General features: G+C 51.0%; 10 protein-coding genes across 10 annotated transcripts; 7 read left to right on the top strand and 3 right to left on the bottom strand.

Annotated features, from left to right (window-relative positions):
• Window positions 1-1445: 1445 nt before the first annotated feature.
• On the top strand, window positions 1446-3778 carry N7496_009800 (putative hydrolase; the record flags this gene model as incomplete). The annotated part of the gene is made up of 8 exons (XM_056702713.1): window positions 1446-1788; window positions 1852-2068; window positions 2119-2303; window positions 2358-2764; window positions 2820-3035; window positions 3097-3237; window positions 3292-3422; window positions 3478-3778. The coding sequence occupies 8 exons, from the start codon at window positions 1446-1448 to the stop codon at window positions 3776-3778; spliced, it is 1941 nt and encodes a 646-aa protein (XP_056551713.1).
• A 2287-nt stretch (window positions 3779-6065) lies between these two features.
• N7496_009799 (protoglobin family protein) lies at window positions 6066-7066 on the top strand (the record flags this gene model as incomplete). Its single annotated transcript, XM_056702712.1, has 3 exons — window positions 6066-6186; window positions 6254-6527; window positions 6589-7066. 3 exons carry the CDS (start codon window positions 6066-6068, stop codon window positions 7064-7066), a joined length of 873 nt encoding a protein of 290 aa, XP_056551712.1.
• A 660-nt stretch (window positions 7067-7726) lies between these two features.
• N7496_009798 (aldehyde dehydrogenase) lies at window positions 7727-9387 on the top strand (the record flags this gene model as incomplete). Its single annotated transcript, XM_056702711.1, is given in 5 exon segments — window positions 7727-8053; window positions 8068-8183; window positions 8287-8680; window positions 8736-9178; window positions 9243-9387. 5 exon segments carry the CDS (start codon window positions 7727-7729, stop codon window positions 9385-9387), a joined length of 1425 nt encoding a protein of 474 aa, XP_056551711.1.
• A 375-nt stretch (window positions 9388-9762) lies between these two features.
• N7496_009797 (aspartate aminotransferase) lies at window positions 9763-11061 on the bottom strand (the record flags this gene model as incomplete). The annotated part of the gene is made up of 2 exons (XM_056702710.1): window positions 9763-10842; window positions 10900-11061. 2 exons carry the CDS (start codon window positions 11059-11061, stop codon window positions 9763-9765), a joined length of 1242 nt encoding a protein of 413 aa, XP_056551710.1.
• Window positions 11062-12029: 968 nt separating this feature from the next.
• Window positions 12030-12266, top strand: N7496_009796 (uncharacterized protein; the record flags this gene model as incomplete). The annotated part of the gene is made up of 1 exon (XM_056702709.1): window positions 12030-12266. One exon carries the CDS (start codon window positions 12030-12032, stop codon window positions 12264-12266), a length of 237 nt encoding a protein of 78 aa, XP_056551709.1.
• A 3941-nt stretch (window positions 12267-16207) lies between these two features.
• On the top strand, window positions 16208-17029 carry N7496_009795 (GPI anchored serine-threonine rich protein; the record flags this gene model as incomplete). Its single annotated transcript, XM_056702708.1, has 1 exon — window positions 16208-17029. One exon carries the CDS (start codon window positions 16208-16210, stop codon window positions 17027-17029), a length of 822 nt encoding a protein of 273 aa, XP_056551708.1.
• Window positions 17030-18523: 1494 nt separating this feature from the next.
• Window positions 18524-18951, top strand: N7496_009794 (DUF2462 domain-containing protein; the record flags this gene model as incomplete). Its single annotated transcript, XM_056702707.1, has 3 exons — window positions 18524-18576; window positions 18659-18749; window positions 18832-18951. 3 exons carry the CDS (start codon window positions 18524-18526, stop codon window positions 18949-18951), a joined length of 264 nt encoding a protein of 87 aa, XP_056551707.1.
• A 719-nt stretch (window positions 18952-19670) lies between these two features.
• N7496_009793 (Zn(II)2Cys6 transcription factor domain-containing protein) lies at window positions 19671-22358 on the bottom strand (the record flags this gene model as incomplete). The annotated part of the gene is made up of 6 exons (XM_056702706.1): window positions 19671-20267; window positions 20329-20654; window positions 20710-20818; window positions 20874-22002; window positions 22077-22115; window positions 22162-22358. 6 exons carry the CDS (start codon window positions 22356-22358, stop codon window positions 19671-19673), a joined length of 2397 nt encoding a protein of 798 aa, XP_056551706.1.
• Window positions 22359-24014: 1656 nt separating this feature from the next.
• N7496_009792 (5'/3'-nucleotidase SurE) lies at window positions 24015-25426 on the top strand (the record flags this gene model as incomplete). The annotated part of the gene is made up of 3 exons (XM_056702705.1): window positions 24015-24026; window positions 24337-25277; window positions 25357-25426. 3 exons carry the CDS (start codon window positions 24015-24017, stop codon window positions 25424-25426), a joined length of 1023 nt encoding a protein of 340 aa, XP_056551705.1.
• A 579-nt stretch (window positions 25427-26005) lies between these two features.
• N7496_009791 (DUF5427 domain-containing protein MTC1) lies at window positions 26006-27589 on the bottom strand (the record flags this gene model as incomplete). Its single annotated transcript, XM_056702704.1, has 2 exons — window positions 26006-26982; window positions 27058-27589. The coding sequence occupies 2 exons, from the start codon at window positions 27587-27589 to the stop codon at window positions 26006-26008; spliced, it is 1509 nt and encodes a 502-aa protein (XP_056551704.1).
• Window positions 27590-27791: the final 202 nt, after the last annotated feature.

Raw genomic sequence — 27791 nt, 5'->3', positions numbered from 1 at the left:
GCTCCATCAAGGATCATATTTGCCCCAGAAAAGTTCCAAATCATGGGACAACTCAAAACTCCGGCCCGAATTAGGAATCCGAGCATGCTAGCAACGCGACGGACGCCATTCCCCAATCCGCATCCAATAGGATGGGGGCGATCGGCGGGCCAAGTCAGTGCCGAAGATGAGGGGAAGCCCCGTGCTTTTTTATATTCTTCCTTGGAGCCGCGGGGTAGTTATATCTCTGATCTCGCGATGGAACGCTAAAGTACCACGTCAGTGTTTAATAGTTGAACTTTGAGCACGGATGGCTTGATATTGGGCTTGGTGGCTGCTTGAAAATCCACCACGCCTTTTGAGCCTGAAAGGGAGGGGGGCCTGATCCGTGCGGGATGCAAGGGATTCGACATGCATAGGAATGCTTTGGAGAGGTTAATTTGGTTCCTTTCGAGAGGAGAGTCAAATATGGATTTAATAGCTCAAGCATAACATTGTCGCATTGAAGATTACTGTAGATATCCTGACATGACTCGATCTAGAAAGGGCGACCACTCGATGGGATAGGAAGGTGCATATATACAACTTCTGGTATTGCCTTTTTAGCGATCGCCGATGATTCTCCACTAGTCTGCGACCAAGAAACCAGGGCCTTGTTGCTCTCAAATCAACATTCCAATCTGCGCCCTGATTTGTCGGACAAGGTCCGCTGCATGTCTAAAAAGTTGATCGTCGGCCTTCTCCCTCGACTCGATACCCGGTCATCCTGGCTTATGTAGTCACTATCACCGAGTCAGTAACAAGATATCCCAGTCAGTTGTTTATCGACCTCTTCCAATCAACATTCTATCTGCCAATCCTTATATATTGAACCTAGGGATCCATAAATCTCCCACGTCTCACATACACGCATCAAACATTGCGTTCTGACGTGTCTCTGACCGCCATGCTAACTAGCTAGCTAGCTAGCCAGGGATGGTCTGGGCAGGTTCTCCACTATTTACCAGCCAAGTACCAGCAACGACCTTGTCGGTACTCACACATGCGCTGGCCCACTATCCACGGAGTAAGCGGCATCTAACTACAACGTTACTTTTCCCAGATCGGAATCTCCCATGCATTCTCCGTGCGGGGGATGAGTGGCTCCTGTGGAGCTAGGCCTGGTATAGTCTGGGCAGTGCTTGTCCAAAATGCCGGTCTAGCTGCTCACTCGCAGCCCGCAGGGGGGTCCAAGGGTCTTTCATCCCGTCCGTCTGTGTTTTCACTTGGGTTTGGCAAGAATGGTGCAATTGCTCGGCGATTTCGACCGTGTTCCAGTCCGCGCTCATGTCCGAGACGCAGAGTATATAAACGCGGGGATGTGCTCGGTGGACAAGAGCAGATCTATTCTCCGACAGTCAGTCACTGCTATTGGCGACTTCTTTTTATATTAGTGATTTTAAGCATACCTCGGTGGTGGTTGAATCATGCAGCTGCTGCGGAGCATTGTGTTCTCCCTACTGGCAGCAACCAGTGTGGCTGTTCCCAGGGGAGATGATAGTAGACACCAGGCCATCCAGCCTCGTTCTGCAAATGCAAAGTATGCCCTGAAAGAACCGCCCCTCACGACTCCATGGACGGACAAAGTGGGAACGGATCCCTGGCCTGAATATCCGCGGCCACAGATGCAGCGGTCGCAATGGCAGAACCTCAACGGAATTTGGCAGTATCGAAATGCCTCCAGTCTTGCTGAAGCCCAAAATCCCCCATTCGGACAGGATTTAGGACAAGAAGTATTGATTCCATCTTGCTTGGAGAGCGGTATTTCTGGTAAGACCTTGAGTTTTCAGTAGCCAGTCTAGAGGGAGCTTATCACTTACCAATCTCACATAGGCATCCAGGGAAATTACCATTTGTACTCGTGGTTCTCGAACTCGTTCAAGGTTCCGGCAAACTGGAACGGTCAGCAGATTCTGCTCAACTTTGGAGCCGTCGACTATGAGGCCACTGTCTTTGTCAATGGAAAGCAAGCTGGCTTCAACCGTGGCGGTTACTTCCGCTTCACTGTTGACGTGACTCAATTTGTAAAGCCCGGCCAGCAGAACGAACTGTGAGTTATCTGAAGAAGTGCTGGATAGACAGATGATTAATTGTGATCAGGCTCGTCTTTGTGCACGATCCTACCGACTCAGAAGACTATGTCATCCCTATTGGCAAACAGACACACCACCCCAGTCACATCTTTTATACACCCTGCAGTGGAATCTGGCAGACTGTCTGGCTAGAAGCTGCCCCGGCCAACTATATCACACAGCTTGATCTCGACGCTAACATGAACGGTCAAGGTGAACTCCTTTCAATTCCAATGAATGATCGATAAAACTGACCACGGCCTTTAGTCAACGTTACGGTGCACACTTCGGCCGCCAATACAACCACCAATGTCCAAGTCATTGTGCATGACAATGGCGATGTAGTTGCAACCCACCGTGGGCCATCTAATCAGCCATTCCAGTTCAACGTTGAGTCGCCAAAGTTGTGGTCACCAGACTCACCCAAATTGTATAATGTCACGGTGAAAATGGGTAAGGACCAAGTCCAGAGCTATACCGGATTCCGGACCATCTCAAAGGGTACCGTTAATGGTGTCGTTCGACCTCTTTTGAACGGCGAATTCATTTTCATGTTTGGAACTTTGGACCAAGGCTTCTGGCCTGATGGCATCTATTTGCCCCCCACCAAGGAGGCGATGGTTTATGATCTGAAGATGTTGAAGAATCTTGGTTTTAACACGGTCCGGAAGCACGTAAGTACTCGTCAACAGCGTCTCCTGCGAACATACATACTGATAGAGTCTGCAGATCAAAGTTGAGCCCCAGTTGTTCTATCAAGCGTGCGATGAACTGGGTCTTCTGGTTATTCAAGATATGCCGTCGTTGCGACCATTGCAGAGCAGGAGACTCTCGGATTGTACAACGCAGACCATCCTGCCCGATGCGGCTCAGCAGGTCGAGTTTGGGCGTCAACTGGAGGTCTTGGTCAACCAACACAAGAGCTTCCCTAGCATCGCGACCTGGGTAAGAACCCAATACCTAGTATATGAATTATCGAGGACACTGTACTGATAGAAGCTCATAGGTTGTTTACAATGAGGGCTGGGGCCAGATCACCAGCTACTATCCCGAGTTCGAGCTGACAGACCGGGTCAAGCAGTTGGATCCCACTCGACTGGTGGATTCCACGACTGGCTGGTTTGACCATGGCGCTGGCGACTTTAGCGTAAGTAGTATACTCGCTGCCAATTTGTGAGGATTTGTCGCTTACGGAAGACAGGACAATCACCATTATGCCAACCCTCAATGTGGTAGTCCCTTCTATTCAACCGACTCGAGCCCGTATGATGACACGAGAATCGGTCTTCAGGGCGAATTTGGAGGTCTCGGAAACAACGTTTCTATTGAACAGTGAGCTTTCCAACCGTCATCTTGAGAACAGAGCTCTTTTACTGATACATTTCAGTCTCTGGAACGTCCAAGCTGCTATCAACACCATCAACCAAACCTATGAGCTTGACCAGACCATTGAAATTTGGAACTACCGCAGTCACATCATGCTTGCTGAGTTGGAAGACCAGGTGAAGCGGTTCTCGTGCAGTGGAGGTATCTGGACTCAGACGACTGATGTCGAGGGAGAAGTCAACGGTCTGATGACCTACGACCGCCGTTTGGCTCGTGTGGACGAGGCACAGTGGAAGGCTGACATCCAGGCTCTGTATGATGCTGCTGCCGCACGTGGCAACGCCACCATGTCGACGCACTAAGCAGGAATGAGGGGGAAGTGTACAGACCAGATTTATCTGTATAAGGTTTGCTCGAGTATATTAACAACTCCGTATATTGTTTCCTATTCATCCAAATCTCGCTCGTAAATTTCCACATTCCACATCCTCGCCGTTGCAATTTCCATAAGGACTCTGGTCCAGATCATCTAAGAAGTGTGTTGAGCTAGGACACATCACATCCAAAAATCTTTGGAAACACCACCCAGTTCATGGATAGCTCACATTGCCTCCTCCAATTTAAGCATTGATTCCCAGTTGACTGTGTGATAAGACCTCTTCTGTACCCGCAAAGCGCCAAAAAGCGGGCAGTCGTAGGTGTCACTTTCTTCATCAAACTTAATTTGATTAGCTTGGCACGTCAATCCATGGGAAGCTTAAGAGCCAGTGTCCAAAGCGTTGCAGAACGCGGGGCAGACACGACGCCTCAACGGCCAGAAACCTGCATGGCAACGTCTAGACCATGCTTTTTGGCAGTGATCAACACAAGCATTGCTGATCGTCTAGCGCGGCTGTTTAGAAGTCACTCTAGCGCGTCTCAGGTTGAAAGCGGAGCCGTTGGAATGAGGCCAATGGTCCGAAGCATAGCAAAATGGGCATTTTGGATCTATCCAAGGAAGAAGAAGAAACAAGAAAGACGAGCAAATGGCGGGTTGGCCTCTCTTTTTTTGTATACCCCTATTTGCCTGAAGAAATTTCAATTCTCACTATTATTTTTATTTTCATCCCCCTTTTCTCCTTTCTGTCCAACCGGAAGCCTCCCGGATCAGCAACTCATCAGCCCATTCGACCGAATCCACCCGAATCGAAAGAAATCGGCTGTTAGCATCAGGCCACGCCATCACACGACACCGATTAGTGTATAGCGCTCGTCAATTGGACGTTTGTAAGCGTTCACCGTTCATCGGGATGGGGCCGCTTTTCCTCTAGTTCATCCTCCGTCGTCTGCATGTCTTTTCTCGGGACCCACTGGCAGCCGAGCGGTTCGGAAGTTTTTTTCTTTCGTCTTTTTATAATTTTAGGTTTGGTCCTTTTCCCCTTTTCTGTTGACATTATCTGCTAGACTGAGCCACAATCCTTTAATTATATCCAGAGGATAATTAGTTGATCAAGGTTTGTGTTGGAATTGCATTACTTTGAACAATACCCGGCATTTTCATTCGAAATCGTTCCACGCTTGTCTGCTCCACGCTTTCGGCTGCTTCATTGTATGTAATGGATAGCATACTTAGGCAGCACACAAAAAAAGTTAATAATGTAAACAAATCCTTCGTGCCGAGCCGTCGGCTCCGAGTCTTAGTGGACCTGATCTCCGTAAGAAAACGAAACCGTTGAGGGACCGCTGCGGAGTCTGCAGAGTTACTCCGTCACGGTGCGTCAAACGGTGAAGCTCAACCTGGTTTCTGCTCGGTACCGTGGGGGCCTAGCGTCGACATAGATGACAGGATAGTTGGGATTTTGAAGCGAGTGATCTATCCATTCTTTAATTTCTGGTCCAGATTCGAGGATTACAAAGCCATGGCAAAGGAGACCAAAGCGCCACGGCACGGCATGCCGGGCAGTGAGACGCCCTGTGATACGAGCGGTTCTCTTTCTCCGCATTTCCACGTGGTCGCTTATTTTCATGGTCTACTTCATTCTCGTTTGATATTTCTCCTTTCTTCGAGTGGGCTGCTCCACGGCCCTCCATGGCTGTCTAATAGTTTGGGCGGTTTTTATGGTAGAGAGACGTAGGTGGAGGAGATTGCAGGGATCAGCCCACACTTGCCGGGGGCTTTGATATCCGCCCGGAGTCACAATTCCTGTCCTTATGTTGTGGTCTGATTCGACAGGTATCCTTGAGCCATGCGTTGTATCTCCATCACCAGGCGGGAGAACTATCGTCTGAAATCGGGATATCTCCCCCTTCTTGGAAAGAGTTCCACTCCACCGCTACTTCTGGTGACTCCCAATTTGGGTTGGATGTGCATTGTTCTTCCGGTGTTCGATCGTGGATTCGTGTAGGATAGCCGGATCGGGCGGGGGGAGAATACGATTGCGATCGTGCTGGTGAGTATAAAATGGGCTGGTTTGTCCTCGCCGTACGAATTTCCCACGATATGCCCCAGTTTTGGATCTCTTGACTTTGCCTGAACCGTGGCTCTAAGATCCCTTTTGCCACTTCTCTGATCCTTCTAGAAGACTTTTAGAGTCGTTCGTGGAAGCCCCGGCCCACCCCATACTACCAGTACTCAGCCCTCTATAGTAGTGCTGTCCACCATTCATCAAGATGCCACACGATTATGGATTGGGCCCAGGCTTTGAGCCTAAGCATATCGACCGGAAGTCTATTTATGTCAATCTTGAGGAAAGAATCAAATACTTGCATGACTTTCTTGACTTTAACTCTGGTAAGCATTCTGCCCGACTATGGTTATCACCTCCATACCAAAGCTGACGTGTGTTGTCAACCTATAGCCGACATCGAAGCCCTCCAGGGTGGAAGCAAGTACTTGAAGCAACTCATTCCCGCCGTCGTCAACCTTGTATACAAGAAACTCCTTCAATATGACATCACCTCGCGTGCATTCCACACCCGCACAACCGCCGACGAGACCGAGCCCGATCAAGAATGGCTGGATGAGGAGGCACCAAAGATTCAGCGACGCAAGATGTTCCTTCGTTGGTACCTCACCAAGCTGTGCCAGGATCCCACTAGTATGGACTTTTGGCGGTATCTGAGCAAAGTCGGGTAAGTTGGCTCTTGTCCACCGAACCCATCTAAAAAGCGCTGCTAACTGGTGAATTAATAGTATGATGCATTGTGGTCAAGAGAGGTTACATCCCCTCAACATTGAATTCGTTCACATCAATGTCTGCATGGGGTTTATTCAGGACATCTTCATTGAAGCCCTTCTATCACACCCACATATCTCACTCCGACGTAAGATCGCGCTCGTTCGGGCCGTCAACAAGATCCTGTGGATCCAGAATGATCTATTTGCCAAGTGGCGGGTCCGCGATGGCGAGGAGTACGCCGACGAAATGTCCGTGTACAGCTTTGGATCTGGCAAAGAAGGATATATTGGTGATAAAAAGATCTTGGGCAGCGACACCAGTAGCTCTGCCGATGACGACGCGGCCAGCATTGTGAGCAGCATCGCGCCGTCGACATATACTACACAAACCATTCAGACGTCGCATACCAATGCCTCAAAGACTTCGGTGTGTCCCTTTGCAGACCTTGCCTCCAAGGGGTCAGCCACTGAAACAAAAATCTGGGCCAATTGATGAGTATGAAGTTGGCGATGGGCATGGCATATAAAGGCACGTGGGAATTGGGGGGGGTTGCTATACGAATACCCAAATGGTTATGGGGCGTTGGGACAAGTTAGATTCATAAGGGTGTTTCATTCAATTCACTTTTTTACTTCATCAAGGTCCTCTATAAACGTTTGTAGGCTGTGATAATATATGTATACTCCTACAGTATGCATACTACTGTATGTATGTGGGGCGCGGAATTCCCCCGGCCACGAATCCCTGCCACCCGCTTAGTCATCTCAACCTTGAATGGGGCTCGTCCAATGGAAGCGAACTTCTCTTTTCGTGGATGTGAATCTCGGGACTTGTCCCCCACTCGGTTCGCGATTTCGGGCAGTTGACCTCCTCCATTCTGGCCAACCGGGGTTCCAGGTTTTATAGCTTCGCGGACATATCCTCTATCCCACCTTTGGTCCGGGGTTGACCCCCGGAGATACAGTCGATGGCCGATTCATCGGTTGCCTGCATCCACTCCCTCCTCCAAGTGCGTCTCCACATCCCTGTATTCGGCATGATCAGCTACCCGATGTTTGATGGGTTAAAACCAACCCCTCATCCTGCAACTTCTCCCCTTGTCGAACCCCTGACTGCATAATCTGGTACCTTTTTTTCACAAAGAGAATCGCAATGTCTCAGAACGACTCCAAGGCGGTGATCCCGCTCATCATCAACAATGAATCCGTCGTGACCGATATTAAGTTCGAGGTCCACGCCCCCGCCACCGGCGAACTGTCCAGTTACTGTGCTGGTGCCTCGGTTGACGATGCGGTGCGCGCGGTCGACAGCGCAAAGGCAGCCTTCCCGGCCTGGAGCAAGACCAAGGCTTATGATCGCCGTGATATTCTCCTCAAGGCCGCCGAGATCATGATCTCGCGCAAGGAGGAGCTCATCGCATACCAGCGCGAGGAGACTGGTGCGGGGCGGCCCTTTTCCGAGCACACCTTCAACATGGGTGTCAACTTTATCAGGACTTTGCGGGCCGTATTTCCACCATCGAGGGTGTTGTTCCTAGTGTGACCTTGGATGGCGAAGGTGCGATGGTTTATAAGGAGCCCTACGGTGTGATTTTGTCAATTGCCCCCTGGTAAGTCTTGTATGCCCATTGAATGCGGCTCCCCGTAATGAGCAATCTCGAATTCTTGGGCCTGTATGTCACTAACCTCGGATCTTTTGTGATTTCCTTATAGGAACGCTCCTTTCATCCTAGGCACTCGCGCAGTCGCTCTCCCCCTCGCTGCCGGTAACACTGTCGTCCTTAAGGGTTCCGAGCTCTCGCCTAAGTGCTTCTGGGCCCTCGGTGATATCTTCCGCCAGGCTGGTCTTCCTGATGGATGCTTGAACGTCATCTTCCATCAGACTTCCGATGCTGCGGCCGTCACGACCGCCCTTATTGCTCACCCTGCCGTTCGCAAGGTCAACTTCACTGGCAGCACCAATGTCGGTTCCATTATTGCCTCGACTGCTGGCAAGTACATCAAGCCCGTTCTTTTGGAGCTAGGCGGAAAGGCTTCCGCGATTGTCTTGGACGATGCAGACCTCGATAAGGCTGCCATGAGCTGCGCACTTGGATCATTCATGCATGTAAGTATAATATGTTGCTTTTTCGCTTGGATCATTATACTAATACCCTGTTTAGTCTGGGCAAATTTGCATGTCCACTGAGCGCATCGTTGTGCAGCGTGCTATTGCCGACGAGTTCCGTCAGAAGGTCGCCGCCAATGCCGAGAAGCTCTTCGGCAAGGATGCTCCAGCTTTGGGACTTGTTAACGCTGCTGCCGTCACTAAGAATAAGAAGCTCGTTTCAGATGCCGTTACTCGCGGTGCCAACATCCTTTTCGGAGACGCTAGTGCCAATGAGTCTGTCAACACCTGCATGCGCCCTATTATCGTCGATGGAGTCACCAAGGAGATGGACCTGTATGCGACCGAGTCTTTCGGCCCCACCGTGTCCTTGATCGTCGTCGACACCGAGGATGAGGCCATCGCGGTGGCCAATGACACCGAGTACGGCCTGACTGGCGCCGTCTACACTCAAAACTTGTTCCGCGGTCTTCGTGTCGCCAAGCAGATCGAGTCTGGGTAAGTAACCGGATCCTCCCGGCTGTATCAACTCATTCCTTTTCTAACCCGGGCGTTGCTCTAGTGCCGTTCACATTAACGCCCTGACCGTTCACGATGAGCCTACCCTGCCCCACGGTGGCTGGAAGAGCAGCGGTTTCGGCCGCTTCGGCGGTGTTGCCGGCTATGATGAGTTCCTGCAGACCAAGACCGTCACCTGGATGGAATAAAGTCAAAAAGGCCAGGGACGAGGGAATAGGATCCACACTATGGTAGGATTTTGTGAGCTCAGCAGATTCCGGGGCTGAGCTGGCTTAGCTTGGCTTATTAATTGGGATAACTAACTAACTACGACTAAATCGAATTAGTCGTATGATGCTAGGGTGGCCTGATCGATCTTCATGATCGAAATAAGCCTAGATGCCCAACCCCACTACAGATAACGTCAGACGGTCAGGAAGTGATGGTTCTCTTCGGGCTGTGATTCCCCCCCATGTTCAATTTCCATTTTTGAAAAACATTCATGAAATTTATGATACCTCTCAAGCTCTTGATCTCGCAACAATAGGTGGTGCAAACTATCAATCGCATTGTTCTTCTCACACCTACTCACTTCCAACAACTTCCCCAATAGCCCTTGCCACATAATCAACATTACCCTCATTCAATCCACAGATACTCACTCGGCCCGATGGCAAAAGGTAAATGTGGAACTCGTTCCGTAGGCGCTCAACTTGTTGACGACTCAGCCCTGTATAACTAAACATCCCAATCTGGCTCTCAATATGCGCCCAGTCCCCGGCTGTTCCAAGCTTTTCTAATCTTCGCCGAAGCTCATGTCTCATCTTCTTGATCCTAGCACTCATCGTGTTCAAGTCTTCTTGCCACTGACTCCTAAGATGGTCATCACCAAGCACAGTCTGGACAATACTTGTCCCAAAACGTGGCGGGTTGGAGTACTCCGATCTCGCGATAGCCATCAATTCCGATTGAGCACCTTGAGACGAAAAATGACGAGGCACAACCAAATGAAAAGCTCCGATACGCTCACCATATAACCCGAAATTCTTCGAGAAAGACTGCGCAATGCAAAGACCAGGATGCGTCGCATCTGATTCCGCATTTAGAATCAATTGCTCAACAAAGTATCGTACAGCCCATGCATCACCATCAACATCTCCAGTCGCGAAACCCTGGTACGCACTATCAAACACGACGAAAAGATTCTTTCGTTTGATAACGTGGACTAGTTCTTCCCATTGAGCCTTGGATAGATCCACGCCCGTGGGGTTGTGTGCACATGCCTGGAGAATCACCACGTCATTGAGTTCAGCTTTTGTCTCCAGGGTATTAAGCATCCCTCCCATGTCCACGCTGTGTGTGTCTGAAGAGTAATACGGATATTCTTCGTGCGGAACACCGGCCATAGTCCAGATAGACTCGTGATTCACCCATGTCGGGGATGGGATGAAAACGCGTTGTGGGCGGAGATGTTTCGCCAGGAAGAGTGCTGCCATGTGGTTTGCGCCGGTCCCTGAAACAGTCTGGATACTTGCTATATGCGTTTTGATTGTTTCGGAGAGGTTGACTCCGAAGATGAGAGATTGGGCGTGTTTGATGAATGTAGGTGAGCCGGCTATGCCTAGATACTCGTGGTTTGGGTTCTTTTCGAGATAGGCTTTTGCCTGTAGAGCACATTAGACTGCATCCGGTTTTCATCGCTTTCCGGGTATGAATATTACCTCTTTCACACTTGGTAGGACCCAAGGAAGCCCATTCTCATCCCGATATGCGCCTGCAATCAGGGACACTTTGTGTGGGTGGGGGTCCGCATCAAAATCGGCCATCAGGCCAAATGCAAGATCTGCCGGAGCAACTGGGATATCAAGATATTGTCTCGCCATGGTTGGGTTTGATCGTATCTGGTTCTTTCCAGCAGCGGCTCGATGATGTTGTTGACGTTGAATTCGGCAGGAGATAGCGCGGCTTCGTAGCAAATATGACCAAATCCAAGAGATTCAATGAATGCTTTGAACAGAATTGGTCAGTGGGTTTTATCGTGATTCAATGCTTGTTGTACTTCAATTGGAAAGGTTCTATCTACCCGATCATCTAGTCGGTGACTCGACACTTTACCGAAGGATAACATATTATCGTCTTGCAGAGCCTATCAGCTGTGTCCACTCGCACACTTTTTTCTCAGCTACTTAGTGGTAATTTCTGGTCGCTGGTTCGAAGTCATAGTACAAGACACTTATGTGTCGGTGCTTGTTCTATGCATACTGTTGAATGCTCTTGTCTTATATATCAGCCATCATTTTCTCCAAGGGGTTTACGGGCGATTGAACTCAATCCAGAAACAACTAAAGAGAATAGAAGACACCATAGGGAGATTCTCGGGTTTCGTGTGTATATTGTGCATATCCTTTTCACTCGATCAGAGGATCGTGTAGACTAACATCCAATCGGCCATTAGTCACTTAGCCCTACTTTCCACAAGTGGTATATATCATAGAACTGCATCGCTGCGCCCTTTAAGGGAGAATTATACTCATTATAGTGTGATCTGTGATCCTTAAGCTTGATGGACTGAATATACGATATTATACGACTGTAAAGAGAGAACCCCCTGGTCTGGGTAGTTTGTTGATTCCACTTCGGCGAAGTGCTGTGTCCCCGAACCAATTATCCCGACGACACTTCACCGGGTTCACGTCTCCAATCTAGATATATGGATGATAAATCATAGTAAAAGAGCAATAATCTTGCCGAATTGAGTTATCTTGCCGAGAATTTTCAGCTAAAGTCTGTAGGGTAGGTTATACAAAGCAGGATTGGTGCAAGGATTCAAGATCTATACCCGGACATCAAAATGTTCAAGTCGAAAGTGATCATCCCGACAATCTATTTCCAATCCTCGCAATATCCTTGGCTTGATAGCCTTCGGTCTCACTATCAGCCACGGCGCACGAATCACCCTTCATTCACCAAAGTCAAGACGGCACAAATGTACGTGACGGAAAACGAGAAGCATTCACCGCAGCCACGAGTTGACCAGAACGCAGGCCTAGTTTTGCAGAAAGTCCATGGCTACACAGCCGGGCAATAGAAGACAAAACTCAGATATGTCATCCACTGGGTCTACATCCAGAAGCACGTCCTAGGTCAGATGTCATATCTGACAGGCGCGCAACATCGAAAAAGACTGACTGTCACCTCTACGGTCCTAAAAATCATCGTCTACAATCCCCTCGCTAACACCATTCTATCAGCCAAATACAAGGGCACGCCAGTCCCCAACTCCAGCGACAGAATGCCACCGGCGCCCTATATTGACAGCGACACTGGGACAACTCAGTCCCCAGCCCAGTCGATATCAAGCCGGCTGCTGACAGCCAGAACCTAACCGTGCCAGAGATCGAATCCCACTGGCTCCATCACAACTCACAGCTCCAGGCCTCAGCACAGGGAGCACAGCGGCAGAGATGGAATATGGCTTGGGGTTAACAGGTTCGCGCGGCTATAAAGGGGCCTTGCCATGGTTCCAGCCCTTTGCCAGGGAATCTGATCGAGGCGCTGGACCAGGCGTGGAGGCGTTCTCGGCGGATTCCTTGGATCTAGACCTGGTTTACATACGTATGATACGGTAGCCTCGTTGTTCGGGGTGGATGGGAAATCGCTACATAAGTACGTAGTGCGTCCTTCAGTGCGGTGTAGAAGTCGGCAAGCACGTCGTACGCAGGTACAGCATGTACAGTACTCGGTACGAAGGGAGGCCTAACTAGCTCAGGGCGAGGGGGCTACCGCTTGGTGAATCTCATTTCCACCAGGCACTGAAAATAGCATAGAGGCGGGCCACGGGCGAGCGAGACCATCCGCCAAGCACTGTACTCTCAGCCGCTCGAGGCGTTGTCTCAAAGAGTCCATGTGGTCGGGGTCAGCTGGCGATCAGACCTGTTCCATAATCATACATACAGTATCCCTCGCCAAGAAGGCAGGAACAGGGCAGGGTAAGACGGGGGCCTGAGTCTTCTCTTTGCCCCGTTTGTTATCGTATCAAGGCTCGGAGCACGGCGCCGAGAGGGAAAGGGTCCTGGAGACTGGAGAGGGGCGCTCGGAGGTATTATGATGTATGCATGCATAGACAACGCATGGATACAGAACGAGCAGAACCGGATTGATCCATGCAGGTGAGAAATGGAATTCGCCCCCATTTAATGCAGGTCCAATCGCGATCTAAGATCAAATAGATCGCGATTTAGCACCGGCCACGCTATGTAAACGGTATGCGGACCGAGTCGGCTGCGCGACCGTGCTGTTCACGGGTTGAAAAAAAAAAGCAATCATATTCCACGAGTGGAAACCGAACGAGTGATTGCTAAGACACGACAAAGCTCACGACAAGAGGCCAGTGGAGGAAGGTGGTTAGCTCGTGAGCACTTGACTACTATTTTGAGCTCTAGGAGCCATGGACGGGGACTCAATAGTGCCAGTGCCGGTTCGAAAAACGGGGGGTGGACTGTGGAATCATGCGGCGAAAGTTGGGCAGCGCGCTATCCAGCGCCCTAACCCGTTTAACCCGGGAGTGTAACTGCGGCGAAAAGCGAGAGAGGGGCAAGAAGACCACTGGAGTGTCTAACTTTTGACTTAACCCCGAGACAGTTTAGCGGGCTCTCCACCGGAGTTGAGTTCTTTCAGGAACAGGAAATTTTGCAGCTGCGGCGAATGACCGTGCGCACTACTGAGACACTGCAAATTTCCCATTCCGTGAAGGCGCCATCAGCCACGCTGACTTGATCTGTGCGAGGTTTATGGCTGTTATACCGTATGGGATTTCGTGGTGGTATTCATTGTCGAGCGAATCCTAGTGGTTGGAACCCAAGCACGCAACCACAGCGTGTGGCCCCCCCGGATGGTGTAGTTGGGATGTCCCCGCTGATAGTCTAATGGAAAGGCTGCCCCCTGATCAACGGTTGATCTTGAACCGGTGGTTTTGAATGCACCGATGAACCGGTGGGATCGACCCTTTGGTGTGGCTTGAGAGGAGGGGGATGGGCGGGTGTGGAGGTGGTGTCCATGATCATCGTGAGATGATGTTATAATGGTCGGTAACTTGTTCAAGCAAGAGTCAACTTGGGGGGAACATGACGGTAATGTTTCCAGGGTCTGGCCCCCCCGAGGATGACAGGATGGGACAGGCTGGCATCCTCACTGGCATGGGTCAGGGACGCAGGATCGTAGGGTCGTAAGGAATGACACGAGGCGGTGGCGTCCAGTCACCGTCTTCACCGTCCAGTTGACCCGACAGAAAAAAATACAGACACTCCAAATACATACTGTAGTTCTACATCACTGATTTTACTCTTTCTTACTTCTCTACTCATCGAATTCTGCGATCTACTCTGGAAAAATTAGGCGTATCCATTTCTCGTTGCTCAGGGTCATCATTTCAAAAGGATCCATCGCATCCCTGCGAGTCAACGGTTTGACCGGATATTCTCCGGAGGGACCACGAGATGATGTCCCACTTAGATCTCTGTTTTTTTTCTGTTTTTGCTTTTTATTTTGTCTTCTTTTCGTGTTCGATTACCCGGTTATTTTACTTTTGGGTCTAACGGAGAACAGATCATCCATGGAAAGAGTAATTGCACCGATCGCATAATAGATCACGATCACGACCATCATAAGTAGCTTCGACATACTGTAATTCCCGCCCCTGGACAAGAGTATTTTTAACCTTCTCCCCCCATTCCATACTCATACCAAGACTTGTCAAGGACGGCAGATATTCTTCCATTCATTTCCCGCAAGGCACACTGGCCCAAAGCATGCTAGCTTAGGCTCGGCACTGGCATTTTTAATCTTACGGCCAGCATTCTCGAGCAAATCAGGGCCCGCCGTCCCTGCGTGATTAGCCTGGTTATTAGCCTGGTTATTAGCCTGGGAATTAGCCTGGTAATTAGACTGGTAATTAGCCCGTAATTAAGTGCCCCGTAATGAAGGGCCTTCCCCCCCCCCTCATCCCGAATAACCGTCCATTAAGAGAGCATTTCCCACGATACGACAGGAAGTTGTCCGTAGTTATGGAGATGATCTAGGGTCTGGACTCGAAGAGAGTTTGCCAGCCTTGTGTATTTGGTCAATTTTACCTAAACTAACAATGCCCTCTAGGTCAGTTGAGTAACTTCCCATAGAAGCACAGAATTTACTCTTCTTCCCCAAAAACCAGACTAACCCGCTTAGCCACAGCCGGGGAGGTCCGCATGCCCCCACGAGGGCAATTGAAGCATGGCACCGTCGTATTTCATGCGGCTACAGAGTATGTGCCTGGTATTCTTGTACTGTCCTAGTATGATGATTATTATAATTATTATTATTATAATTATTATACATCTCTTAATCGCCATGAGGACAGGTAAGACGCCTTAAAAAGAGACCAATCTCGTGTCCAGTGACATGTTCCTGCAGAGTAGTCTACTCTAGAGTATACTCCGGTATACTTCCTCTCGTTCCCCTATCCAACCAAAATAACCAGGACCCCGTCGCTTGGAAAAGTAGGCTTTTCGACGGGACCCCACTATGACCGCAGACTGGAGCTTGGTTGGCTTGCAACATGCTTGGCAAAGGGCCCGATGGGGCTCTGAAATGCAGCCTGTCTCTCTCTCTCTCTCTGGTAAAATAAATCAGTCATCTCCGTACAGAGGACTAACCCCAAAACATACGTAGTCCATGGAGAGTGCCCCACTAAAACGGGCCTGTCTCCGTGCTTCCGTCGAATATCAAAAGGCCTTGAGTTTAGTAGGAAAGTAAAAGTAGGTACGGAGTACTACCGTACTACTCTGTACGGGGTGACCCCCAGCTCCTATCATTTCCCCTCTTATTAGAACTTCGCTGCCCTTTCCCTTCTTCCCTTTTCTTCTTCTCTTTCTCATCCACCCACGGTCATTCTTTCTACCCAAGTCGCTCTTTGCTGCCTTCGTGCACTCCAACCTCTTCCCAACTTCAGTCACTCTTTGCAGTTCTCTGCCTAATCATCCCAAATCCATCACAATGCGCTTCTCTGCTGCTGCTCTCGTCTCTGCCTTCGCGGCCCTCGCTGCTGCCTACACCACCCCCGACTACACCAAGTCTCCCGAGGGTAACGCCATCCGCTCCCCCAGCCTGGACGAGCAGGTCCCCGAGGGCAAGCCCTACACCATCAAGTGGGATCACGACCTCGGCAACACCGTCTCCATCGTCCTCCTCCGCGGTCCTTCCACCAACGTTGTCCCCATCGAGACCCTCGCTGAGAGCATCCCCAACTCTGGCGAGTTCGTCTGGACCCCCAGCACCGACCTGACCCCCGATGTCACCCACTATGGTCTCCTGATCGTCGTCGAGGACTCCGGTGCCAACCACGGTGCCTACCAGTGGTCTACCCAGTTCGGTCTCTCCAAGGCCGAGGGCTCCACCACCTCCTCCTCCGCCGTCATCACCTCCCAGACTTCCCAGACTTCCCAGACTACCGCTGCTGCTTCCTCTTCCTCCAAGCTGACCATCGTTACCGTCATTGACGATGTCACCACCACCTACTGCCCCGAGGATGAGGCCAGCTCCACCGCCGCTGCTGCTTCCTCCACCGTCATCAGCTCCTGGGAGGTTACCACCACCATCTGCCCCGAGACCACTGCCGCCCCTACTGCTTCTTCCTCCCGTGTTGGCGTTGCCCCCGTCAGCTCCAGCACCCTGAAGAGCACCCCCTACGTCGCTCCCACCAGCACTGCCACTGCCACCGCTTCGCCTACCTCCACCCCCGCTTTCAACGCCGCTGGCCGCAACGTCATCTCCTTCGGTGCCGTTGTCGCCGGTGTCGCTGCCTTCATGGCCCTGTAAATTTGAGACAACTCTCTCAAAATTTAAAAGGGACCTGCATGGCAGGGGCGCGTGTGACCACGTGAGGATTGTGATGTAAATGCGATGTGTCGTATCGCGACAAGAAAAGCCACCCTCCACTCCTAATCAAAGTGGCAGGGTGGTTTTCTTATCATCTACCGATCGATCTTTTTTCGACTCGCGTGCACCCCCTCTTGCATTTTATCTTACTTTTCTTATGACCTCGTCCAAGAATCTGGTTAGTGTATGAGTTAAATTATTCCCCCGCGCCAGTACATTAATGAGGAGGTTTTCGACCCTTTTTTATCCTGAACATATTATGCAAAACTCTTTCTATTTTTTTGGTCATTTTATCTTGAGCTGGGCTTGTCTGCGTTTCAATACCATGTTTTTCTTTCGGATCTTATGTTCAAGGGAATCCAAGCCGTCTTGGCTTGTAATGTCACGTTCCATGCCTTTTATGCTCTGGTTATTCTTAGTCTGTTGTAATCTGTAGAGTAGATCGAGACCTCAACGGTCGATGTAGGATGTAGATTGAAGCGTGGATACAGCCGGATGTCTAGGTAGTTTCATGTTGAGACCCACCACAGCCTTGTAGGGAATTGTTGATCTTACTCTGGTGATGATCGTCGCCTTGATATAAGCTTCTTTGGTCGTTTCAATTTTAATCTCCGTTCCATCACGACGGAAGATACGACCCAATTAGCCGATTGAAGGCTATTAATGACTGTGTATACTGATCCTCCCCATGGAAATCAATAATTTCTATTCACTTCCAAGAGTTTGGTTCTCGCTAAATGGCGTGCCGTGTAATATCGTTTTATTCTAAAGAGCCCTTGCATAGGCATAGAAGTGTCTTCGTCTTGCGAGAAGTTCCAGGTTCATTTGAGCAAAGGATGGAGGCGGGATGGCTGTTGGCAAAACCATACCATCGCCTCCATCTACAATTTGCACATTTCAGCCAATATTGTCAGAAGGGTTTACCATGCATCATATTTCTAGATTAGCATCATGTGTAGGGCGATCGTTATTGCGAGAGGGGTTGGCCCTAAAACTCCTCGCCCAGTATCGCCCAACCTTCCAGTGGTGGTATATTCTGAACTTGGAATGCGATCTTTTGTCAGAATCCACATTATATTCCTACTAAAAATCTCAACAGCACTCATCATACCTTGCATTATGTATGTAAAAATGCTATAAACAACATTACCCTCCAAGTATACCACCTTGTCTTGTTTACACCCACACAACATCCGCTCATGATTGGTCCATTCCCCAAGTATGATTTCCCACTTCCCTCCAAACCACGTGACACCCGATAAGTCCACTCCGATAAGGAATTTTCCCCGACAACGACATCCTCATAATTCTCATTCCCCTCCCAGTCTACAAGCACACATTACCCATCCGGCTCAAAATCACCCCGTGCTGCTGGCAGTACTCGCCTCTTTCAAATCTACTATCGATCCTTCAAGCGTTTCGCTCAAATAAATCATGGCCCAGGGTCTGTTGAAGAAAAGCAAGCCTGCTACGGCAACCGCTAAGCGGTAAGATTTGTCTTTCCTCGCACGTCAAGCGAAACGAAGAGATGCAGAGAGGGCAGGAAGACTAACTACTTACTCTGGATAGATCCTCGCTCGCAGCTTCCAAGACGAAGCGCGGTCCGCGACAGATTGCGCCGAAGAAACAGGCTCTTATTCGACAGGCGAAGATGACCAAGGTATGCATATGATACCCCCGTGTGCGGGCGTATCTTTCTCTTCTTTTTATAGGACGATAATTCTGACGGTTCATCTTTATAGAAACTCACCTCCGGACTGGTCACGAAGACGGAACGCAGTCTTGCTACCAAGGCGGGTCATTTGGAGTTGCTGGCTGGTGGTAAGAAGGATAAGGCTGACAAGGCCAATAAGAAGAAATAAGTTGTGCAGGCAAGGATTGGACCTTTTCGGTCTTGGTTCTGTGTTAGGCTGTACTTGATATGTGTGTTGTGCGGTACTCGATTCGTCCGTGTCTAGGTCGTGCTAGCGATGCCCATCTTATAAATGTGATACCCCGTTCTTCTACATTGGTTCCTCCTTGAAGAGTGTCTCTTGCCCTAGAGGCCAGTCCAGGCACTGCCATGTCATCCAGATGATTACGGTGCGTTGTCTAATATGTAGACTGCCCTATAGCGGCTCCCACCTACTTCATTACCAAAGACTTCAGGATGCTCTAGTCAAAGCTTCAAATCAACTCTCGCGAGAAGAAACAAAGTATGTAACACGAAAGTCAAATCCATATACAAACGAATCCAAAAGCAGAATTCAATCGCAGAGTGGGGTAGGTCCATGTTGAAGATGAGCCAACAAGATCTGTCGATATAAAAAGCCGGAAGCAGAGATCATAAATCATAAACGGATGGGAGGGTGGTAGAGAGAAGTATACTCCAAAGAGGAGTGAAAAGTGATGAGTATATCAGTAGTCGTGATCCATCCAAGGCACGCAAGATCAGAAAAAAAAATCCAAACCAAAATATAAACAAAGAAAGGAAATGAGAAAAGAAAAATAAGGGTATCTATAAGTCCAACTCCGATGCCGCCCACATTGTCCTTTGCCATATAGTGCGCTGAGGCAGTATAGCGCTCCGTTCCGTGGCCCTTTAGTGTTTGGAGACCTTAGCCGGAACGCCGGCCTGCTCAATCAGCTCCTGGCCACGCTGCAGCCAAGACTGGAATCCTGCATCGGAAGCATCGGATGGGAAATCATCCCAAACTGCGTTCTCCGAGTCCGCGTAGGTGGACCAGATTCCCTTGGGCACATCGGCGGTCGACCAGGATGGCAGCTTTGCCAGTACGCAGGTGTAGTAAACGTACAGGATGCGACACAGGAGGTCGACACGGTCGATGTAGTGCTGCTGCGATGGGTCGGGGGCTTGACCACCGTCACCCAGACGCTTCCACCAGGACACACGCCACCGCAGTGTGAGGAGGATCTGGCCCAGTTCGCCCAGGAAGCGAATGTGGGTCTCGTGCGAGATCTGCTTCCACTTGATGTTATAGAAGTCGCGCTCGAGTTTGCGGAAACCCTCCACTTCGAGCATGCGGCAGACAATGCGGGAGAGTTGTGCGGCCAACAAAATGTCGCGTCGCTCTTCCGGATTGTTGATGTCCATGGGGCGTTCCTCGCCATTGCCGTCGAGAGGGACGAATGTGTACTTGGCGCGGGAAGGCATGTTGTTCCAACGCGAGAGCAGAGTCTGTTGAACGGACATGTTAGTGGATATGGGTTTTTGTGATGAGAGGGTGTGTGCAACTTACGTAGGCTTGGGTCATCGGGTCACAGTCCTTGACACAGGACAACCAATTCTTAGACTTGTCCTTGGACTCAACGATACGACGGTCAATGAAATCGAGGAAAGTCGACTTCGAGTTGCCATTGTACTCGCTCAGGCCTTTGAGGAACTTGTAGGTCTCGCCGAGGTCGAGAATGTACAAAGAGCCCCAGCCCTGGCTGGCACGAATGTTGAACCGTCCCTGGCGTTCGTTGAGGAACGACAAAAGTTGACTCAAATCGAACTCTGATGGGATTTCCATCCGAACTCTGCTAGCGCCATCCACCGTTGGGTGGTTGACAGCTCGTTGAGCTAGATTTAGTTAGCTTATTTGATTCTTGATTGGCTTGAGGATGAAGAAACGTACAGATATAGTTGCAAGTTCCAAACTCTACGATGCTGGAGAAGCAGGCACGGGCGCAGGGTTGCTCGTTGAGGGTGGGTCGGCAGGCATCGCATGGTGAGCTTCCATCACACTGTTCTAATTAGTTTGTGTCATAGAGTAGACCCTCTGGTTTTTTCAAAACTAACCTTGCGCTTATTCAACCGGCACTGGACACAGGTGTCCTTGTTCTTACGGCGCAGGCCGGCATTGGCGCGCCCGACCATGCTCAAAGGACCCTTACGGCGAGCGCCTCGTGGAGGAGAAACGAAATCGGCAGACGCGATAGATCCACCCTGTCCATCCTCCTGGACGATCTGCAAAGGCTTTGGCAGAGCCTGGTCCATGGAGGACCCTGCAGAGCGGTTTTTGCGCTTCCGCACAGTAGCCACAGACTGCATGGCAAGAGCCATGGGGCGGCCCGATGGGCGCTGACCAGCCGATGAGGAGGCCCGGGATCGCGAGGGGATGGTGCTGATGAGAGATTCGGGAAGGGTCTCGCTGACCATGAATGCAGTAGCCTTGGCCATCGACTGCGCACTCTCCGGGGAGCTCGCATCGGGAGTGGGAATCTTCCACTGAGCATCATCTTCCAATTGGCGATCCGCAAACGCCGGAACATCCTCACTGGTGACAGAGTATGAGCACTCATAGATTCCAGAAAGGTCGCCTGAAACTGAAGAGCTCTCTGACTTGTACTGGAATCCGTCTTGCGCGGTCTGCCCGTTCTTCTGAGCAGTGTGGAGAGCCGCCGGAGTCATCTGCGACACGGGGAGTTGCGACTCCAGACTGTTCAGCCATCGGGACTCGAGCGATCGAATGGATGGTTGGAAGTCGCGCAAACTATGGCTCTTGGCGTTACTCTGGTTGATCGCCAGCGGAATGGGTCCTTGTCCGGGGATGTTCTCCAAGGAAATTCCATGGGGGACCTCGGGCCACTGATCTGCCATCATGGGGAACGATGGCGGGATCTGCTGGAACATGATGGCCTCGGCCGAAGCATCCGAAAATCCTTGACCCTGGGGCATTTCTCCCACGTCCTCCACGATCACGGCGCCGGTCGAGTTGTTCGGGGCTTTGCCATACGGGAAGAGCATCGGGTGTTCGAGGTTCACGCCGGCTGCGACCGAGTTGAACAGTTGGAAGTGCGGCCACGTTTCCTCGGCGTGGAAGTTGTCGTCGGCCGACGAGGGCAGCGTGCGAGGGCTGATAGTGCCGCTACCAGTACCCTCGACAACGCCATCGGTGTAGTTGAAGTTCTCCGTTACATCGTGATTCCTGAAACACACAGGTCGAACCCCAATGTTAGTCATGTACCATGTACCTCGTATCGCGCTCGTATCGGAGCTTACACCTCCGCGGCGATGACTCGGATGAGGATGGATGCGCACCTAGTATCCAGATGCTGGATATCACGGGAGCGATCAAGCAGCGCACCCGTGAGGGGGGTCGTGAAAAGCGCCTAGGTCGGCGACATCGGCGCACTGGCTTGATTCCTGGCTGGTATCCCATTCGGGAGGTTGATCGTATCCAAGGTGTTCCCACGAGGCGACAGAAAAGGCACCGTCGGTTTGCCAATTATCGAGAATTTTGGGGTCGATCCCCGCAGCCGTTGCAGCGCTTCCACAGTCCATTCAGGGTAAGTTGGGAAGGTGTCGTCGGTTGCCGACCAAGCCGGAGCAAAGATCGCAAAAAGACCGGGAGAGTCTTTTGCGAACTTTGCGGGAGTAGAGGGGGTAGCTATAATTATCGGTCGCGAGACGGGACCGATGAGCGAGAGTTGGGATCGAGGACGGTGGTGGTGGTGGGTTGATCGAGGGACGAGGAAGGTGAGATGATGAAGGTCGAGGGGAAGAAGATGGCTGACTTTCCCCACCACAAAGTTTTGCGTGTTGCGATCGTCTCTAGCGTGTCTTGGGATCCGCACAGACCGCCGTTGGGAACGAGTACGGAGGTGTATTGTAACTCGATTAATCTGGTGGAAACTGTAGAAATTACTTTTAAGAGAGAGAAGAATGTATGTTGATGTGTTGTGAATATAAATGGGTGCAATACAAAAAATGGGGTGTTGGATATCTATGCTATACCAAGACCCCGTACACGAAACTAGTGAGTCGAAGCCAATATGCCAAGTTGCCCAGTTGTTACCTGCAGGCCGGCCTATTGATCGCCGCACGAGGTGGAATGATCTTACGTGAGTCGATCAGCAAATCGCCCCTGATAGCCCTGGATTTGTAGTGAGGACCCGTGGGCTCTTTCCATGGGTCATACCAGGCGCGAGGGGTTCATTTGATTAATAACCCTAGGTTCTTTCCAGAAGAGAAAAAAAAATATGAATCATATCCAGACCAGAGACTACCGTGTATACCGTAGCACCGAGCATGCATGTCATACTACAATCTACGGTAGGGTTGGTATAGAGTTAATCTACTTCTGCCCTAGTACTCCGGAGTAGTAGTATAGTAGTATACTCCGTGCTTAAATAGTCCAGAGTTGATACTGGATAATTATCTAATTACCCTTAATTATCCTAGCCCTATAGTCAAGTATACTAGATAACTACTGGTGAATTGTGTACTGCAGTTCTCGCCTCTTGGCAACAAGGTTTTGCCCTCTGAAGTATAACCTGACTATTCTAGAGTATAATTCGCCCCCTCAGACTCAAAACTATACAAACTCTTCAAGGTTCCCTCTACTATGAACCCAGGAAGAATATCTTCCATAGAAACCCTTCCAACTCTAGATACTACTACTCCTAGGAATAAATCTCCGCCTATTTACCCGCTTGATATATCTCTCCTCCGTATTCTTCAGGCCCTAATCTCTGCAGCGTCACCAGACTCGACGGATCGGTTCACCGCAGACTCCATCCGGCCCTGTTCCTCCCCAATTGCCGCTCCCCGCAGCCTGAACAGCTTCACCGTGCCCAGCCAGTTTCCCCGGTGTGTGTCGGTAATTCAAATGGCTCAATCCTTACCCAGCAATTGGTTTCTTTGCCCCCTCTCCCATATAAGTACATAATACCCGTGGAGATGACCAGTTCTTTGAATTCATAGTGCTTTTCTTTGGTTTCTTTTCGATATCCCTCAATTCGCATCTAGACCGCAACGGACCCCGCGGGAAGACTTTCAGCTTCGACGAACGAGATAGAAATCGCGCTTTCTATCTTGATTTTCAGCTTACAACGCTAAGAGAGAGACAAAAAAAAGAAAAGAACGGAGAGAAGTCCGAAAGGAATTCCATATACGCCCTTGGCGCTGAGAAATTCGGAGTCGTCTTGATAGTTCATCATGCATATCCTGGTACGTATGGAAAAGGTTTCTTCATTGTGGTCACGAGAGCGTTTCTTATCGCGACTCGATTTCCATTATTCCCCTTTCGTTCTTGTGCCTTGTCCTGGCAATGGCAATCTAGAGAAGATCTGCGTCATCTATCTGCACTGCCAAGTGTCAAGCATGACAAAAAAAGAAATGCTCTAGTCGATTGGCGCAGGCGATAGTCGCATCTCCAAGAATATGACCGTTCTACTTCTATCCTGGACTCGCGCATCCCCCCAGAACTAAGCAGAACTACCCAAGCAAAAATACCCCAGACGCTAACCCTTGCCAACAGCTAGTCAATGACGATGGCCCACCCAACAAGCGCCTCTCGCCCTACGTGCGCCCTCTAGTCGACGAGCTCCACGCCGCCGGCCACCAAGTTTCCGTCGCCATCCCGGCCTCCTCCCGCTCATGGATCGGCAAAGCCCACATCATCGAAGCCTCTCTAACCGCAAGCTTCGTCCACCCAGACTCCTTCCACGACGACGGCTCCTGGGACGAACACTACGAGCCAAGCCCTGAATCCGCACACCTCGCCGATTGGGTGGTCATTCAGAACGGCACACCGGCTAGCTGCGCCCAGCTCGGTCTATACAATCTCTTCCCGGACCGCCCGCCAATTGACATTGTCATTTCGGGCCCTAACCATGGTCGCAATGCCTCGACTATTTACAATTTATCCTCGGGGACGGTCGGCGGTGCCCTCGAGGCTGTGTTCTGTGGTCAGCGCGGTATCGCGATTTCCTTTGGTAGTAAGGATCCGCAAGCGGCGGATGTGATTGCTGCTGCGGCGCGGCATGCCGTTCGTATCGTGGATCATTTGCTTGGCCATTGGGATGAGCGTGTTGAGCTGTATAATATCAATGTCCCCATGCGCATTGATGTCGAGACACAGCCCGTCTTGTATACGCGTACTCTGCCGTATTACTGGTCGCGTGGCTGTTTGTATGCCGAGGCCGAGCCCAAGCCTACGAAGATGGTTAATGGTGCGTTGACGAATGGTGTTCACAAGGAGCAGCGTGATGAGGTTGCCGTCAATGGAGCGAATGGCGCAAATGGTGTTAATGGTGTCAACGGCGTGAATGGCGTCAATGGCGTCAATGGACATGTCGAGGCGCCGAGCCGCAAGCAGCGCCATTTCAAGTGGTCTGCTGATTTGTCGGATATGAAGAAGAGACTCCAGGAGAGCGAGGAGGGTACGGATGCACACACCGTCCTCAACGGATCGACTAGGTATGTCCTGCAATGCGAATCGCAATACACGCTTTGCGATAGTCTTTACGAAGATAAGATGCTAATATGTGCTTTACAGTGTGACCGCTCTCCGCGCCAACTTCTGGCACGTCCCCGGTCTAGACGGGCCGCTGCACCTGGATCAATAGAGATCCTGACATCTCAGCATCTCTTCAGGTCTAAGATTGAGATCTAAGATCTACACAAGGATCAGGGATTCAACCTTCCACCCCGAGGATCACACATCCCCGACACGGCTTTACGAATGCATAAATAATGTTTTCTTTCCTTTTGTTTCGTGTTCCGACCCCGGCGCAGGGCTATTCCCCATATTGCATTGCGGCACATACCCCCCCATTTTGGATCTTACGCGGGTTTGGCTTTCGATTTTCCGTCCGAAGAGGAGCAGACATGTCCGCTGGCGCACTTGTACATAGAATGATATATTGGAGGGATTAAGGTTTAAAAAAGAATGGACTTGACATATGTGAAAGACATTGATCTCGTTGACGTCTGGATGCTGGTACTAAGAGTGTATGGCCTATTTGTATAGTTCGGGCTAGCTGAAATGTCGTATCCTAGCAGGTTTGAACGGTGTAAGAATGAAGAATGGAGGGGAATTGGAAAAGCGGAAGCAACTCGAAAACCTGAGGGTGTATCACATAAAAAACAGACCTATCGCCCGCCCATCAACGACAGAAGTATAGAAACATAATACTTCCCCTTCTCTACAGAGCACGAGCAGCCTCTCCAGCGCCACTATCCACGGTGGACGCCTGCTCAGCACGCATCTTGCCCTTGCCGACACCACCCTCACCTACACCCATCCGGCGCGCGACATAGCGCTGCGCAACTACACCAGCCGCCAGCGACAATGTCTCCTCAATCCACTCGGCGACCCACTCACGGGGATCGACACCACCGCTCTCGACAATCTCGGCAATAGCCTCGGGGACAACGGCGCGTGAGAGATCTGCATCGTCGGAGTCCGGGTTCTCGGCCGCGGGGGCCGATGCATCGAGCCATTCGATCCATTTCGCAGGCACGCTCTGCGAAATGGTATGGAAGGCGATGCCATGCACGGGGTCGTGTAGGTACAAAGCAAAAGAAATCTCCTCGTCCGCCTCGGGGGGTTCAACCACGCCGGCTGTCGTAGCTTTCTCACCCGATGCACCGGCCTGGAAGAGCTCCGCAGACACGGTCTGACTGATGGCCTGGATGGCGAGGAAGATATCACTGCTGCGCACGGGGTTCGACTCGCTCAGGTCCTCGCTCGCTTGCTTCGCTGCTTCTTCGATACCGCCCCGAGTGGAGAAGTATTCTGTTGCGTAGCTCTCGGCGCTGGCGCGGGCGAGCTTGGAGGCCTCAATAGCACCGCGCACGGCGTTGACGGTTCGCGGGGTGCCGGGTGTTACGCTGCGCCACCAGGGTCCGTCGTTCCAGCCGGCGCTGGAGACGTAACCGCCCACGTCGAGGCCGCGCTTTGGTGCGGATTCTTGGCCGCGCTGGATTACGAGGAGGTCACCGCCTTCGACTTGCGACATGACTCGTGAGAAGACTGCGTAGACGATCGGGTCAATACCTGGGTAGCCGGAGAGGTCGTGGGTGACGTGGATTTGGAGGCGTTCGTGCGAGGAGATTGGAGGGGCGAGGGTGTGAATCAGATTGGTAAAAGTTGGAATGGCCATGTTGCGAAGCTCGCCGCCTGTGGGAGAAAACGGTCAGTCAGGGTTCTCCATAGTATAGTAGGGCTGCTGCAACGGGGGTTGTTTCTACTTACCAAAGTCACGCAGGGCACCAACATTGCCCTTGACTTGCTGCGCCCACCGCTGGGCTTCCTCGTTATTCTGGATTTCCTTGACAGCAGCTTCGGCCTGCTTCACAGCAGCACCAGCCACAGCAAAGAAACCTCCCCACCATCCACCACCCTGACTCTGCTCTTTCAGTGGGGCAGCAGCAGGTTCGGGTTCCTGCTTTTGCTGTTCTTGCTTTGCGCTCGCACGAGGAACCTCCGCTGACAACCGGCTCTTCTCCTCGCTACTTCGCTCGATGGTGGCGCTGAGACGAGGAGACCGGGTCGCGGAGCGTGCCTTGTCTGCCGATAGTCGTGGGGTACCTGGGCCGCTGCTGGGTCGCTGAGAAGCTTGCTTTTCCAGCTCAGCTAGAACGTCTTCCTGCTCGCCCTTTGCCTCGTCGGCTGCGGCGGCTGCAGCAGCGGGTTTTGAGGACTTCTTGTCCGACTGTTCGATGCCAAGGTCATCGAACTGAGCTAGTAGCTCATCACTGGTGGGTTTTGCACCCTTGGGAGGCATGGTTGGTTGTTTGGGGTCGATGGGTGTATGTTCAGGAGAGGTGACGACACCGTTTGTTTGGAGCTCCCAAGGCGGCACTGCGTGTGGAGACCGCGCGCCAAGACCCGCTCAACCTTCTACATTCTCAACACTCGAGAGTAGTTCAATACAACTGGCATTGAGGGTAGGATAATTATGTCCTCGTCCTTTTAGGTTTAAATCT

The sequence above is a fragment of the Penicillium cataractarum genome (assembly GCF_028827025.1).
Source record: "Penicillium cataractarum strain IBT 29864 chromosome Unknown utg000008l, whole genome shotgun sequence".
In the NCBI taxonomy this organism is placed as follows: domain Eukaryota; kingdom Fungi; phylum Ascomycota; class Eurotiomycetes; order Eurotiales; family Aspergillaceae; genus Penicillium; species Penicillium cataractarum.
This window is presented reverse-complemented; position numbering and strand designations above follow the sequence as displayed.